Genomic DNA, 14,299 nt, shown 5'->3' on the forward strand with positions numbered 1-14,299 from the left:
ACTCTGAAGACCAGGATACAATTTAAAAGGCTTGAGGTTCTAAGTTGGAATATGAGATGTATTGTGTGGCTCCAATTCACTGCAAATTTTTCCACAACTTTGCCCTGAAACAGAGGCCCACCAGTACTCTCATCAAGTAGCCCCATCATTACTGTAACTCTCAGAGTTGGAACAAAACGCCTCCAAAGTTTCTTCTAACCCGGGACTTCCAGAGGGAGAGTTTAAAGAAGCTGCCTCTAAAACTGTTTTAATTGAGGCCTATACAAACAGGCAGAGCACAAAGCACTCTTTCTCCATAAAAGTAGACGCCAACCATTTGTTTTCCTGAGGGCTATTCCCTGAGCATGGGCAGGAAGATGAAAGTTCTCTTCCTTGGCTCAGTAAGTCACTTAAGGCAAACCCCTCTTGTGGACAGCAGGGCAGACACACCAACTAAGTGCTGTGTGCGGGAGACTTAGGGGCCAGCTGATTGATGAGCAAGGAAGGCAGAATCCCCAACAATCACTTCTATGGTAAGAAAACTGAGTAAAGGCAGAGATATTGTGGGTTCTAACTCCACCTCTGTCTGCCCTCTCTTAAGGGTAACTTCAAAGTAGTCACTTAACATTTTTAAGCCCCAGCTTTTTCACCAATAACGTGATGGATCAAATCTTGCTCCTCCCCAACTGCCCGCCTTAGGAGTTTGTACGAGGCTACGTCAATGTTGGTAAGTCAACTTCAAGTGAGCTCAAAAATTTTTTAGATTATCTAGAAGCATACGTGATGTTTAGTTAAAAGCCACGTTCATAAATCTCTCAAAATCCCCAAGGGATGCACTGAGTTTGTATATCTAGAACAGACCCGGTGAATAAAAGGGCTGGTAGGGATGCTGGTCTCTAAGACAGAAGAGGCGCCATTTAGAACCTGTTGATAAAGCATCTCACTCAACTTCCCCTTATCAGTCAACTGAGGATTACAACTCCCACCCTGGTCTACCTTTCAGGGTTACCATGAGGATCAAGGTCAGAACGGAATAATGGACGGGAAAGCACGTGGTTAACAAAGTAAAGAGAAAATACTTAGCAACTGTAAAAATATTAGTTACAAGTAAAACATTGTTATAATTCATAGGGCTGACTTCAAGTCCGAAACCCAGGTTACCACCCGGACGGGCAGAGAGAGAGCCTTGGCTTGGAGCTGACTACCTGATGGTGGTGCCTTGCAAACGGTCTATCTTCTTATTGAGCTCAGCGATGATACTGTGGAGTTCGGTGATGCGTTCCTCGTACCGAAGCGTCGTTCGCTCCTGGACGTCCTCATGCTCTCTCATGAGGTGGGACTGCTCACACTGGCGTCGAGAGAACAAGACAGAAGTGCCAATGAGTGGACACACCTACAGGTAGGTGAGTGATTCTAAGTTTTATGGCCTCAAACCGTCACAACCTCAATGTGGAGCATGCCCCAAATAAACATACACCTGCGCATTGGCCACGAATCCCAGAAGACACAACAGTAGCTGAACTTTACAAAGCCCCTGGTGGACATCTGAGTCTTTACCTTTCTTAGCTCTCATTTGCTCTTTGGGGAAAGGTCCCTCTGCCATTGCACACTATCCACACCTTCTGTTTTTCCTCAGCCACAGAGCGGGCAGATGCCTTTTTTTTGGAATCCGAATCTTGAGCGAATGGATCTAAAGTTGCACGCTGATGAGACTGCCCTCCAGTCCCCGCTACCTCTATCCCCAGAGCTTTCTTCCCAAGTTCTTTTATGGCTGCTCATTTTTTCCTTTTTAACCAATTCATTCCTTTTTTTGCTGAAGTTTGCTAGGGTATGTTTCAGCCACTTTTCAATCAAATAATCCTAAATTGTGTGACACCATTTCTTACCTGGCTGGTTATCTGCACACATAATGTTTTCCAATATCCTTTCCTACTAGACTATAAACTCTGGGAAGGCAGGGGCTGGGTGTTTTCATGACTTAGCCCTAGCACCTGGCACACAGCCTGGTTCACTGTGGGTGACCTAGGCGTGCGATGGGATGAATAAATCGCTGTGTTTCAAGAAACCGAGGAGCTTCCCTTGCTCAGCATTTGAAGGATTAAGAAGCAGCAGATGCTATAAAAACATTTTTTGCATCTTGAGTTTAAATCCTAAGGAACCTGTTCATCTCCTTCACTTCTCTCCCTCCTCCTCAACCCCCAACCAGTCATTGTACATTTAATCTCATTTACATAATAATAAACACTAGTCAGTGATAGACCAAGGAGTCGAGCTTCTGCCCCTGTCTACTATGTTCAGTCCTGATTAATTTCCCGTTCAGCAGAGGAATCGTAACTTCATTTTCGGCAAGGTTTTCCTAACGCCAAGAGCCACACGTACTTGCCAGCTTTGCACTTTCAGGGCTGGGGGCAGGCAGGCAAGGTAAGACTTCTCACCCACCATGTCCAATGTCCTCCCCATCCCTAAAATCTGCCAGGCTTCCAATGGTGTAACCCAGAAGCTACTGGGCAGGGACACAAAGCCTTCAAAACAGACTGCTACCTGAAACAGAAGTACTCAGCAAAGTATGATAAATACGTTGGTATAAATCATGGCAGGGACCATACCTATGAACAACAGCTTGATCACTATGAATGCAGTAACTTCCTGGGTGCTGCTCAGAGCTCCAGAAATAAGACTGGAGAGGAACCTGTACCACAGACCTTTGTGAGATGGTGACTTTCAGAGAAACAGTGATGTGAACTTCTGTTCTCGGTGACAACCCAAAATGTCAAATAACCTCCACTCAAGGTCCAACACACAGGAAGTAAGTGGAACCAGAGGCCAGGAGGAAGGACAAGTGAAAGTCCCATCTACATGGAAGCTTTCCTAACCAGAACGAAACCCTGACAGGCCACAAATACTCTTCCCATGAAGTTCTGCCTTTTCACCTGTGATCCATCACACTTTAAGAGGAACAACAGAAGTCCACAAAATGACAGTGTCTCACAGATAGTACCTGTCAGTAAATGAAAAAGCTTCTTATTTCTCTCCATAAGCAGAATACTGTTTCTGTCCATCCCCGCAGAATATCTATGAGCTTTTATTACTGGTCTTTTTTCCCATCTTCAAATTGTGTATGTGAGTGTGTGTGTGCACATGTACACGCATGCACCTGCATGTGTGTAGTACGTGTATGTGCGTATGTAGCTGACACTATCATGAAGGTCACCAGTTCCAGATCTTACAATAGTTATGAGATAATGCCCGGTCTGACCTTGATCTTGTGGATGCCATGACTCCTACTACTTTGTCATCTTGCTGGTTCCTGCTCCGGGGTTTCCCATATTCAGTTCTCTAGGGCTATAAACTGCTGTGAAACGCTTCCCCTTACAAACTCCACGAGCTCTCACTCTCCCTGAAATTCCCCACTTATTCCTCCTCCTTCAGTCTTTACAGGTCAACAGGCCGCCACTGCCACCAAGGCAGACAAGAAACTGCAAAATCCACTTAAAAATGAAGATGCGTAAGTGTTTATTCAAGAAAAAGACACAGGATCAACTGATAACCACCAAGCCCACTCTAGGTGCCCCTGTTGGCTGTTAGGAGCTATCTGAGAGGTGAGCTCCTGTGGGGCTGCCCGGCTTGCAGGGAGATCAGACGGTTGGTACCCAGATAACGAGAGCATGAGAGCTGGTGTCGTACCATCTTCCCCCTGCCTCTACCTGCAAAGTCCGCCTGGAAGGTATGAGTATGAACAAGACTCAACAGGAAGCCCGATAATTCAGTCAGACACAACAGCGCTTGCAGCTGAAAGGATAAAAAAGATTCATAACGTCTATTTGGAACTTAGGAGTTCATCTGGGAGTAGCAACAAGAACATCTTAGAGGAAAAAATTTCTCAGCTGAAGGCAAAGGTTACATTCCTATATTTTTCCATACGTATGTTTTTTCACAATGGTGGAAAGCCTCTATAATTTAATATTTCCTCTAAAATAATAGATATATCTTGATTTCCTAAACTATGATACGGTGCTAGGTACCATAGGGAGGGTCACCATGACACCTACCTTTGAAGGGAAATGTGGTCACAGCTTCCAAGCAGACTTCTCTGCTGGTGCATAAGAAACATGGACGGAATTGGAGGGGTTGGGGGGGAAGAAGAGATGATAGAATGGTGCTCTGGAGATTCTTTTCCCAGTGAAAAGAGAATACTGGAAAATAATTATCGAAACTCCTAGCCTCCAGATGAATGAATGACTGAGAAGACATAGCTCATAGTTGATTTGATGTTACAAATCAAAATCCCCTTGAGGTATCTCATTAAACACGCTTCACCCATTCCTTGCACACTCATCATGCCCAGCCAAAGATGAGTGGAAGCGTTGCTCTCCAAGCTGAATGAAAAAATCCCTTGAGCTTTTTCCAAGCTGTGGTGCCGGAAGAAGTGCATCAATTCCCACAAGGGCAACAGTGCAGGACGAAACAAGTCATTACCTGCAGGAGCCAAAAGAACTCAAGAAAACACTCTTGTTAAACAGCTCCCATGAAACTGCACAAGACCAAGCCCAGGAATGGGGCACTTCAGTGCGTTAAAAGTGGCAGATGAGTGCGGAGCAACCAGGACAGACAAAGCCATTCTGTGAGCAATCAGTGCCTTCCTGCCCTGGCGGCCTCCCACACAAGCAGGACTGGCCTGTTAAAATGAGGCCCAATTCAAGTATCACACTGCCCACGCCTCTCAGTGACCCGAGTTTCCGAGAGCGTTTTTTAACCCAGGAGGCTATGTGATTTCGGGTATTCTGTTTCACAAGGACACAGGCTAGGTCGAGCTGTATACTGCACCTCCATATGAGAGTCACTTATGGGCAGGTATTCCAGTAAAGCCTCATTTAAGAAGGTAATATAACAATGACAACCAAACAGGAAAAAGAGTATTACTCCTATTACTACGTAACGTTTGCACAAGTTTTTCAATTTTAAGTTACAAATTTAAGTACATTATAGAAAATTTTAAAGAATGATAAAAAGACATCCACTTTTTCATAATCCATTAACAAGATCCTTTTTCAAATGGTGTTCATTTTTCTCCAGTATTTTCTTATGTATGTGGGGCACCGCCAGGACCACCATAAGGGATGCACATCACATAAGCATCAGCACCCTGGTGGCAGCCTGCAGGGGCGTTTACCAAGACTCTGGTTCACCTCCATCCATGCACATGGAGAAATACTTCTCCTCCCCCATGAAGCTGAATAAGGCCATGTGACTTGCCTGTCCAGCAAAATATGAGTGAATATACACCATTTTTGCCTAGAAGCCTTTAAGAGCTTCTGCAGGCTTTCCCATATTCTCTTCCCCTGGGCAACACTCCAGATGGTAGAGGCTCTCAGCTTGGGAGGCTGGGTGAGGACAATGCAGCAGAGTTTCCTGCCAGTTCCAGTGAGCTCCCAGCAAGAAGCCAAAAAATAAACCTTTGATAATTTAAGCCACTGAACATTTGGGGCTATTTGTTATCATTGCATATCCTGATGATACAACCACTTTATAGATGAAAACAGAGCAAATGCACAGGGACTATTTATTAAAACCCAGATAGCAAACAGAATGCTCTGTAAAATCCTCAGAGTCCTGTGTATGGCATCAAGAGGTTGAGGCTGTTGTAGCCACAGCCTTCTCGCCTCTACTCCCTTCCAGCTCCCTGAGCTGTGGGCTTAGCTCCTCCTTACCATTTACCTAAAGACCTCAAGTGGCAGCAGAGTGATGCCCCCTTGGTCTCTTACCCAGAACCACCTCGGTGAACTCCAGGAAACATGAACATTATGCCTTACAATACCAGAGGAGAGTTAGGAAACCCAAATAGCTCTCTGCTCAAGCCCCTGGGAGCACCGAAATAGAAAAGTAGACATAAGGGGGTATAAAGCAGGGAATTCTACGTCCCTCCAGCTCCCATCAAGCCAGCTTTAGCTACCAAAGTCAATTACTCAGCAACAACTTTCTGAACAGAAAGCAATGGCGGCTTCTTCTAGCAAAACTTGCAGATGAGGGATTACTTTCGCCTCCTTACTGTATAGAAACATCTCACATAATTTCAGCTGAGCAAAAATGAGAAATGGTCTTAAACAACATGCTACTGCTTTTTTTTTCTTCTATTATTACAGAGAATTTTACCCAGGGTCCTCCAACCTATATTCCATTTTCGACTGATCCTACAGTACAGCAAAGCCAGAAAGCCTAGGCTTGCAGCATCTTGCCTGCCATGAATTTCTGGAGGTCAGTATCATTAGGAAGCTGGATTTCTCCTGCAACTACAGACTTCCAGTTTGAAAGGCAAAGAAAAAAAAAAAAAAAGATTGGGATTAGATAGGATGGAATTTTACTTTTCCTGAATTTCATCTGGAGCTTAATACATACACTGAGCTTTTTCTCTAGGTTTCCGCTCTCCTATCATGATGATGAAACAAATTTAAAATCTATATAAATACTTGTCTCTAGCCACATAAATGGGTGAAACTGCCTATATGCAAAAATGTTTAATAAAAGCAAGCAATATCATCATTACAACCACTACGAATAAAACCCTTTAGGCTCATCTCTGCAACTGGTGCAATCCAGGGATAAAGCTGTGAGTCAGCCTTGAGACAGACTGGCCTGAGAACTTGAGCCCTTGTTGGAAAAACCCTGCGTAATGCGGTGACGCTAAGAAGCTTTATGGTTTTGTTAATGTTCTTCACTGGGTTTTATCTTATTCCACAGAGGCCACTGATCTTTAATCATCACATTAGTCTCAGCTGTCAAACCTAAGGGTATTAAAAACTCCATTCTTGAAAAATGCAATGCCATCATTCATTCGTTAACCCTCTCAACCATTGTGGGAAGAGGGTCGGCACCACTCCCTTTTAAAATACGCTAAGAAGTTATGCTACTTTCTCAGGGTCACACTGGATTGATCACAAGTAATACCACTCAGGATATTTCTACCCTCATTCAAAGTCCTTGCCCAGGTTCTCCTGAGGGGCAGGGTGGGGAACCAAGCCAACTAAACAAAGAGGCTCAGCACAAATGGAAACGTCATTGACAAAACAAAACAGCTAGAGCAGTGTACCGAAGAGTATAAACAAATAAGGGAGGAATAGGGGGAGGGAGATCCTGGCAAAGAGAAGGCATTCATACTACCTCTGTAAGTATCTCATACAAGAGAAAGATGAAAGAAAACACTCTCTCCATTACATTTAATGAAAACTATGTTTGTCTTCTTCCTAAAAGTCAAGCAGTAGAAAAGTCAGAACACTTGCTATCTAAAGATAGAGAGCTTAGAAATAGAAGGTGTACTGTATTACTACTGACCAATTTCAAAGGGGCTCAGAAGCTTGTTTTGATATATCTCCTTCTGTAGTACTTTTTAAAAATGCAGTTAGTGAAAATAATTGTTGGTATTAAATGCAAAGAAAATATGCTGAAAGCATCAAATCAGTACCGTATATAACCTTCGCCACTTTCCCACCAGGCTGTTCCCCAGGAAGGTGTTTAGTGTTGGTGCAAATCGCATGTGCGGGTCTGAGCACCTGTTTGATTTGGGAGGGTAGATACTTAAACCAAATTAACCTGTGCCTTATTCCCCACCCTCTTTGAGATCCCCAGGGCAGCCTGGGTAGCTTAAAAATCAATACAGGATTAGTACAGCTATGGATTCCCAGGAAACCTAGATTCATACCCTGACTTTAGGTGCTTTCTAGCTCCATAATCTCAGGCAAGATATTCAAATTCCCTAAACCTCACAATTTCTTCATTTGTAGATGGGAATGTTAAGGTATTCTCAACACAGGTCATTATGAGAACTCAGTGAGATAAAGCATGCGGAATGCTTGCTATACTGCTTGGCACAAAACAGAGCTAAAGAAGTGTGGTGATCATCACTATTGGTATAGGCACTGTTAATCAGATCCCCCAGGAAGCTGTGATGGACAGACTCTAGGGTGACCATATGATCCCTGTGTCTCCTTTGTGTGATTACCATCTCACTGAATCTGGGTGGGACGTGTGACTGCCTTTAACTAACACAATGTGGCAAAGGTGATGGGATGTCTCTCCCATAATTGCATTACATTATATAAGACTGTCTTGCCAGAAGATTTATTCTAGAATCTTTCTCTCCATTGCTGGCTTTGAGGAAGCAAGCTGCCATGAATTCTACAACCACAGAGAAATTCTGCTAATGACGTGAGTGAGCCTGGAGGTGAACTCTCTCCCTGTTGAGTGTCCAGACGAGCGTGCAGCTCTGCCCACACCTTGACTGCAAACTTGCAGAGGACCTAGTTAAGCCATGCCTGGGATCCTGATGCACAGGAGGTAATAAATGTGTGTTGTTTTAAGCCAGTAAGTTTGGGGCAACTTGTTACACAGCAGTAGAATACAAATACAGAAGCACTTTGCTTTCCCTATCACATTGGTATTGGGGGGTCCTTTACTTAGCTCTTCCCTTCCCATCACTATTAAAACTCCACCGACTTTTGCCCATGTATAATGAGCCTTCTTTTATTCAACTAGTTCTAGTATCACCATTAATAATTACTCAACAGATTATGAAGCTCTCTTTGATTATTTCTGATGAACAAAAGCACCATTTATATTTTACATTTCAATCATAGCCCTGTAATATTTAGAGAGCTGGTAAAACTTACTAAAGCCACAGACTACACATTTATACACAAACTTGCTCTTCCACCATCTGGTAAAGCCTCAAACACGAATCACTTACCAAGGCGTGTAACACAGAAAGCACGGCACAGACACTTCCTTGTTCTTAATTTTTCTTGCATAAATCTCATCTTTATAAAAGGAATAAGCCTGGCAAGACTAACTTTTTTCTTCATGTTCTTTCCTGGGTCCCAGTATCTGAATTGGGAAGATATTTCCAGTGAAAGGAAGAGTAATTTTTAAGTATATTTACTGTAAGTATACAAGCAAGAGAGTCAACTAATGGTACTGTGATGTAACCATCAGGGGTAAAACCAGCCAACAAAACTATTACACGAGATTATCTTGACCATAAGTTAAGTCAAAAGGGAGCTGAATCAATCCCTAACATAGGAGACAAAAAGTTTCCCATTCTCCTCTTATCATCCTCTGCACAAGCTGCTCTGTCTTTGAGACTTAAATTTTAACAAAAACCTTCCTGGTCATCTTTTAAAATCCAAGACTGGGGTACATGCCAGCTTCCAGTTAAAAGCACTCACAATTTCTTTTTCCTAAAAAAAAAAAATTCTCACCAGTAAGGACTACTAACAATGGCTGGCTTTACACCAGCTTAACACCATTCTATTTTTTCTTTAATGCAAAAATAACTACTTTCTCAAAAAACAAAAAACACCTTAAGAAACAACAACAAAACATTTAAAAAAGTTTTAATTCATCAGTCCACTATAAATATTATAATGCTGTCTTTCCAGTTTTTTCTATCACATTTTTGTTACTTCTATAATCAGAAGGAAAATATTAAGTTTTCATCCAAGTAAAAATTGAAAATTTCTGTCTCTGTAACATCCTGTATGAGGAAAGAACACTGGTAGCCTTGTCTTGGCTCTGGGGCTGGCTGCTCATTTGACCTTGGGTAAGCAAGTTAACCTCTCTGGATTGCCTGTCAAAAGTGGAAGTAGATGATCTCAAGTACAAAAGGTCTTTCCTCTCTACTCGAACAGTCTAAGATTATGAAACATGAGTTTTCAAAACCTGCCATAGGTCATTCTAGACCGATGACTGTGGCAGCCTCGTTCTTTTAATCTCTCTGAATTCCCACACAAATATAGAGAACCTACACATCAAAACCAAATGCTTAGAGATAAGGTATCCTCCTGAACAACAAAACAGAAGCAGGTAGGGACAAACCAACAGCATCCACAAGACCTAAATGGTGTCTGTGTGGGCAGAAGCAGAGGGAAGAAACAAGGCTGAGGGACCCGAGAACTGGAAAACCCCAGAACAGCCAGTAAGTATACACAGGAAAGTGAGGAGGGCCAACTGGGAGGGGTTTTGCCTGAGCCAAGAGTGAGGGAGCAAGGGGCCCACAGTAAGATCTGAAGGGGCTAAGGCAGCTAGTCCCTATGACTGGCCCTAGGACTCCCGGACAGGAGGAGAAACTGCTGGGAGTAGGATCAAAATTGAACAGGATGGGGTAATAGAGACAAAGGAAAGACCAGATCGAGATAGAAGCAGGTGAGGGGAACAGAGCCATGAAGTGTCAGAAAGCAGGTTGCCATATTCGTGAATACAAGGAAGCTCTATGAACTTAAAAAGGCCATGTTCAACTCTGCCTCCTAAAAGTTCAAAGAAACTATTTTTCACATAAAAATGAAAAACAGAACAGTATTGAGGGCAAATCCCACATAAAGTTACAAGAAAGTAGAATGAAAAAAAGAGCAGAATAACATCCCTATAAACCATGAAAGCATGTCACAAAATAGAGAACCTCTCTCCCCACAAAAAGTCCCAAACAATAGACTACTATTTCAAAATAAGCTAAAAGATTTAAAAAGATGAAATGACATAAAACATGGAAGAACATAATTCAAAATTAGAAAAACTCAGAAAGAAGGTAATAGAACACACACACACAAAAGAAATAAAATAAAAATGCAGAAATATATAACTAAGCCAGAAGGCACACAGGAGGGGATAAATACAACATATAAGGCCTAAGAAAAACAGAAGATGGAGAACAGGAAAAACAAGGTAAAAAGGGAGAGATATAAAGGATTTGAGACAGTGACAGATACTGAAGACAGGCAAAGAAGATCTAAGATATAAATAATAAGCATCCTTGAAGAAAAGGAAAAGGCAAGGGAACAAAACTAATATTAAACACTATAATTAGAAAAAACTTCTCTGAAATTAAAAAAGATTACAAAATATAATCAAAAGAAAACACAGCAAACATGAGAATATCAAACCAGAATGATTAAGAGTTACTCTAGTAAAATTACTGGAAGGAAGGAAGGAAGGAAAGAAGGGAGGGAGGAAGAAAGAAAGAAAGAAAGAAAGGAAGGAAGGAAGGAAGGAAGGAAGGAAGGAAGGAAGGAAGGAAGGAAGAAAGAAAGAAAGAAAGAAAGAAAGAAAGAAAGAAAGAAAGAAAGAAAGAAAGAAGGAAAGAGAGAGAGAGAAAGAAAGTTGTATTATTAACAGACTTTGAGAGCAACACTCTTTGCCAAAATAGAATAAAGAAACATATTCAAGTAAAGAAAAGATGAGTCAAGGGTTTTATAGCCAGCAAGAATGCCTTTCAAGTATGAAGGGCAGAGACACGTTGTTATTAACAAGCAGAAAGCTGGTGAAGATTATTCCCATGAGTCCTCCCTGTGGAAATCTACTAGAAAATAGCTCCAGGCATTAAACAAACAAACAGAGGGACATTGACATAAAGACCATGGTAAACATGAAATGTATAATTTACTTGTAGAAGACTAAATGAGGACTAAAAGGAGAAAGTCTTAAGATGTAATGGCCATAGGGTCAGGCAGTGTGGATATAGTACAGTTGCAAAAGACTGGGGGAATGAGGAAAGCATAATGAAAAAAAAAACTTTAAAAAATTCTTCTCAGTAACTGTATTTGTTATGATAGTATTAATGTTATTATTTTGAGACTGATTGTATATAATATGGAATGAAGCAAACGAGTAATTATGGAATATTCTTACCCAATCATCCTCTGTAAACTTCAGAACCAAGATTTTTAGTGTGAAAGAAAGGATATACAAACAAAATACAGAAGCTAAGTAAAAGAACCCTGTAGTCTGAATTTAAATTGGAGAAATTATTATGAGCTCCTAAGGTATTTTATCTTAAAATGTATAAATATATAATATGTAGATAAATAAATAAGTAAATAATTTCCTGACTATGTTTATAAAAGAGGCCTAAAAATAATGACCAACCTAGAAGCAATAAGTACCCTTAGCACCCTTAGCACCCAGATTGCAGTCTTGAAATACCATTTTCTACAGAGAAAAACCAAGGCTACATGGAGAATGCTTAATTCCAGGTTTGGAGTGAGAAATGTACTAGATGAGCCTGGAGCAAGTACTAGGCTCATGTCAAAAGACTCAGGAGCCAACTTGAAGGGGTTCTTACTGGCCGAAGATAGTATACTTTGAGTTTCTACAAGGAAAATAATTACAAAGGACTGAAACCCAAATATGTTTAAATCCCTAAGTTCATAATATTTTAAAAAATAATTGGGCACTTTCAGAGGATCATAAATAATTCATTACCTTGAAAAATGTTAAATGAATCAAAAGAGTGAAGCAATGATTCTGCTTTTCCTCTGTGAATTATACCACTGTTTCAATAAATCATAGATGATGGGAAATGTCTCTATAAAAGCACTTCAATTAGTAACTGAGAAAGAAATGGTAGAACTAAAATATCATGATTTTGTAAAGTCTTGATGAATCAGTGAACTTGGGCATTGAGTATCAAGATAGCTGCTAACATCTCAGAAGGCAAGACAACCAGATACTATGTGTTTCCCAGTGGAAAAACAAATACCCTCTACAGTCTTGCCAGAGGGACTGGCCATGAATCTGACTGGTCCTCTGGATCCAGGGCCATTCTGCAGGAAATACAGGGGACAGAGGAACACGCTGAACTGCACATTGGGTGAACAATCAGAAACATCTGGACTGTGGGAAACTCCATAGGTCAAACGGCCAGCTTTTAAAAGACTATGTATAAAGCCAATAAAGAACGGAGGGAAAACCTGTGGATTAAGAGATTCAAAGGAAACACGTACTTTTTAAACAGGCAAGACAAAACTCCACTGTCAAGGGACACACAAACTCCAGCGATAAACCGTAAAGAAACAGGAAATATGACTATAAAAGTCATGTGGGGGGCTTCCCTGGTGGCGCAGTGGTTGAGAATCTGCCTGCCAATGCAGGCGACACGGGTTCGAGCCCTGGTCTGGGAAGATCCCACATGCCGCGGAGCAACTAGGCCCCGTGAGCCACAACTACTGAGCCTGCGCGTCTGGAGCCTGTGCTCCGCAACAAGAGAGGCCGCGATAGTGAGAGGCCCGCGCACCGCGATGAAGAGTGGCCCCCGCTTGCCACAACTAGAGAAAGCCCTCGCACAGAAACGAAGACCCAACACAGCCAAAAATAAATATAAAAATAAATAAATAAATAAATAAAAAATATTAAAAAAAAAAAGTCATGTGGGGAGGAAAAGTGGGATTGGGATGGGACATAAGGAGGGACTTCTGGGATGACTGTCAGGTTCTAATTCTTGACCTAGACAGTGGTCATGAGGAGGTCTGCTCATCAAACCGTCATCTGTTTTGTGGAGATTTCTATATCTGTTTCATCTTTATTTAAATAAAGTAAAAAAAAACCTTTCCAGATCTCTTACCTGTGCCTTGGCCAATTTCTTTTCCAGAAGGTCCCGTTCCCGCTCCGTTTGCTGCAGACGTTTATTAAGCTCCACTATATCTCCCTTGAGTGATGCCAGGGCTGCCAAGTGAAGCTGCAGTGACGGGAAGAAAGGAGCACAAGGTTAGACCCTTCGGCAGAAACTCATTTCCTTCCCTTCATTTCCGGTAATTAGTGTGATCACATAAAAATAGGTATCATCTACAATGGGACACCTTGGGTGATATTAATCTCAGGGGATAATGCACAGAAATCAGGTGTGTCACAGGCAAGCTGGATTATCTGGTCACCCTAAATGTAACAGGGAGAACCTATTACGTGTGGGCAGTAGGACCTAATTTTGGATGGTCTAATAAAAATAGAGAGGAAAGCTGCTCATTCTAAGGGCTTTCTCCAAGTTACTCAGCAAGGATGAGATTAAGAGCTGGTGCGGACTGCCTGATTCTCAAGAAGCAAGGAAAAGGCAGGACCAAATTAGCTTTTACCTTTGGGAAAATATGCGAGTTGAATGGGGCAATTCAATTTTTTTCAATTCAATCACCCATACTGCCACATGTCCAGACAGACCAAAGGGCTGAGTATTAAGAAAAAAAAAAATGGGAGAGCTCATTGTTTCCGACGTTCTCCTCCTCAAGTTGACGCATTAATTTTCTTGCCAGCTCCTCCTCCTTCATTGTCCCCCAGACAGACTAGATCGACCAGATGCTTCTTCTGTGCAAGCAGGCCTCTCAGAAGCAGAACCGGGACTCTGATAAATTATGCTATGGCGAGAGAAACCAAGAATCCATCGCTATACCTTTCCCCAGCCAACTCTCTCAGGGTAAGCGGAGCAAGAAAGAACGTTCTTCAGCAGGTTAACAAGCGTATCACACACTTCCAGGATCTCAACCCGCTCAGCTTTCAGGTTCTGCCCGGGATG

General features: G+C 41.9%; 1 protein-coding gene across 3 annotated transcripts in view; it reads right to left on the reverse strand.

The window, feature by feature from the left end:
- Window positions 1–14,299, reverse strand: part of MCC (MCC regulator of WNT signaling pathway) — a gene marked incomplete at its 5' end in the record, with an annotated part of 425,634 nt that overhangs the window by 105,611 nt on the left and 305,724 nt on the right. For all 3 annotated transcript variants that reach the window (XM_082455726.1, XM_082455728.1, XM_082455727.1), the window contains 2 exons: window positions 1,185–1,327; window positions 13,361–13,474. In XM_082455726.1, the coding sequence (XP_082311852.1) occupies window positions 1,185–1,327; window positions 13,361–13,474 (257 nt within the window). The remainder of the gene's footprint in view (window positions 1–1,184; window positions 1,328–13,360; window positions 13,475–14,299) is intronic.

The sequence above is a fragment of the Balaenoptera physalus genome (genome assembly GCF_965194825.1).
Source record: "Balaenoptera physalus genome assembly, chromosome: 3".
Classification (NCBI taxonomy): Eukaryota; Metazoa; Chordata; class Mammalia; order Artiodactyla; family Balaenopteridae; genus Balaenoptera; species Balaenoptera physalus.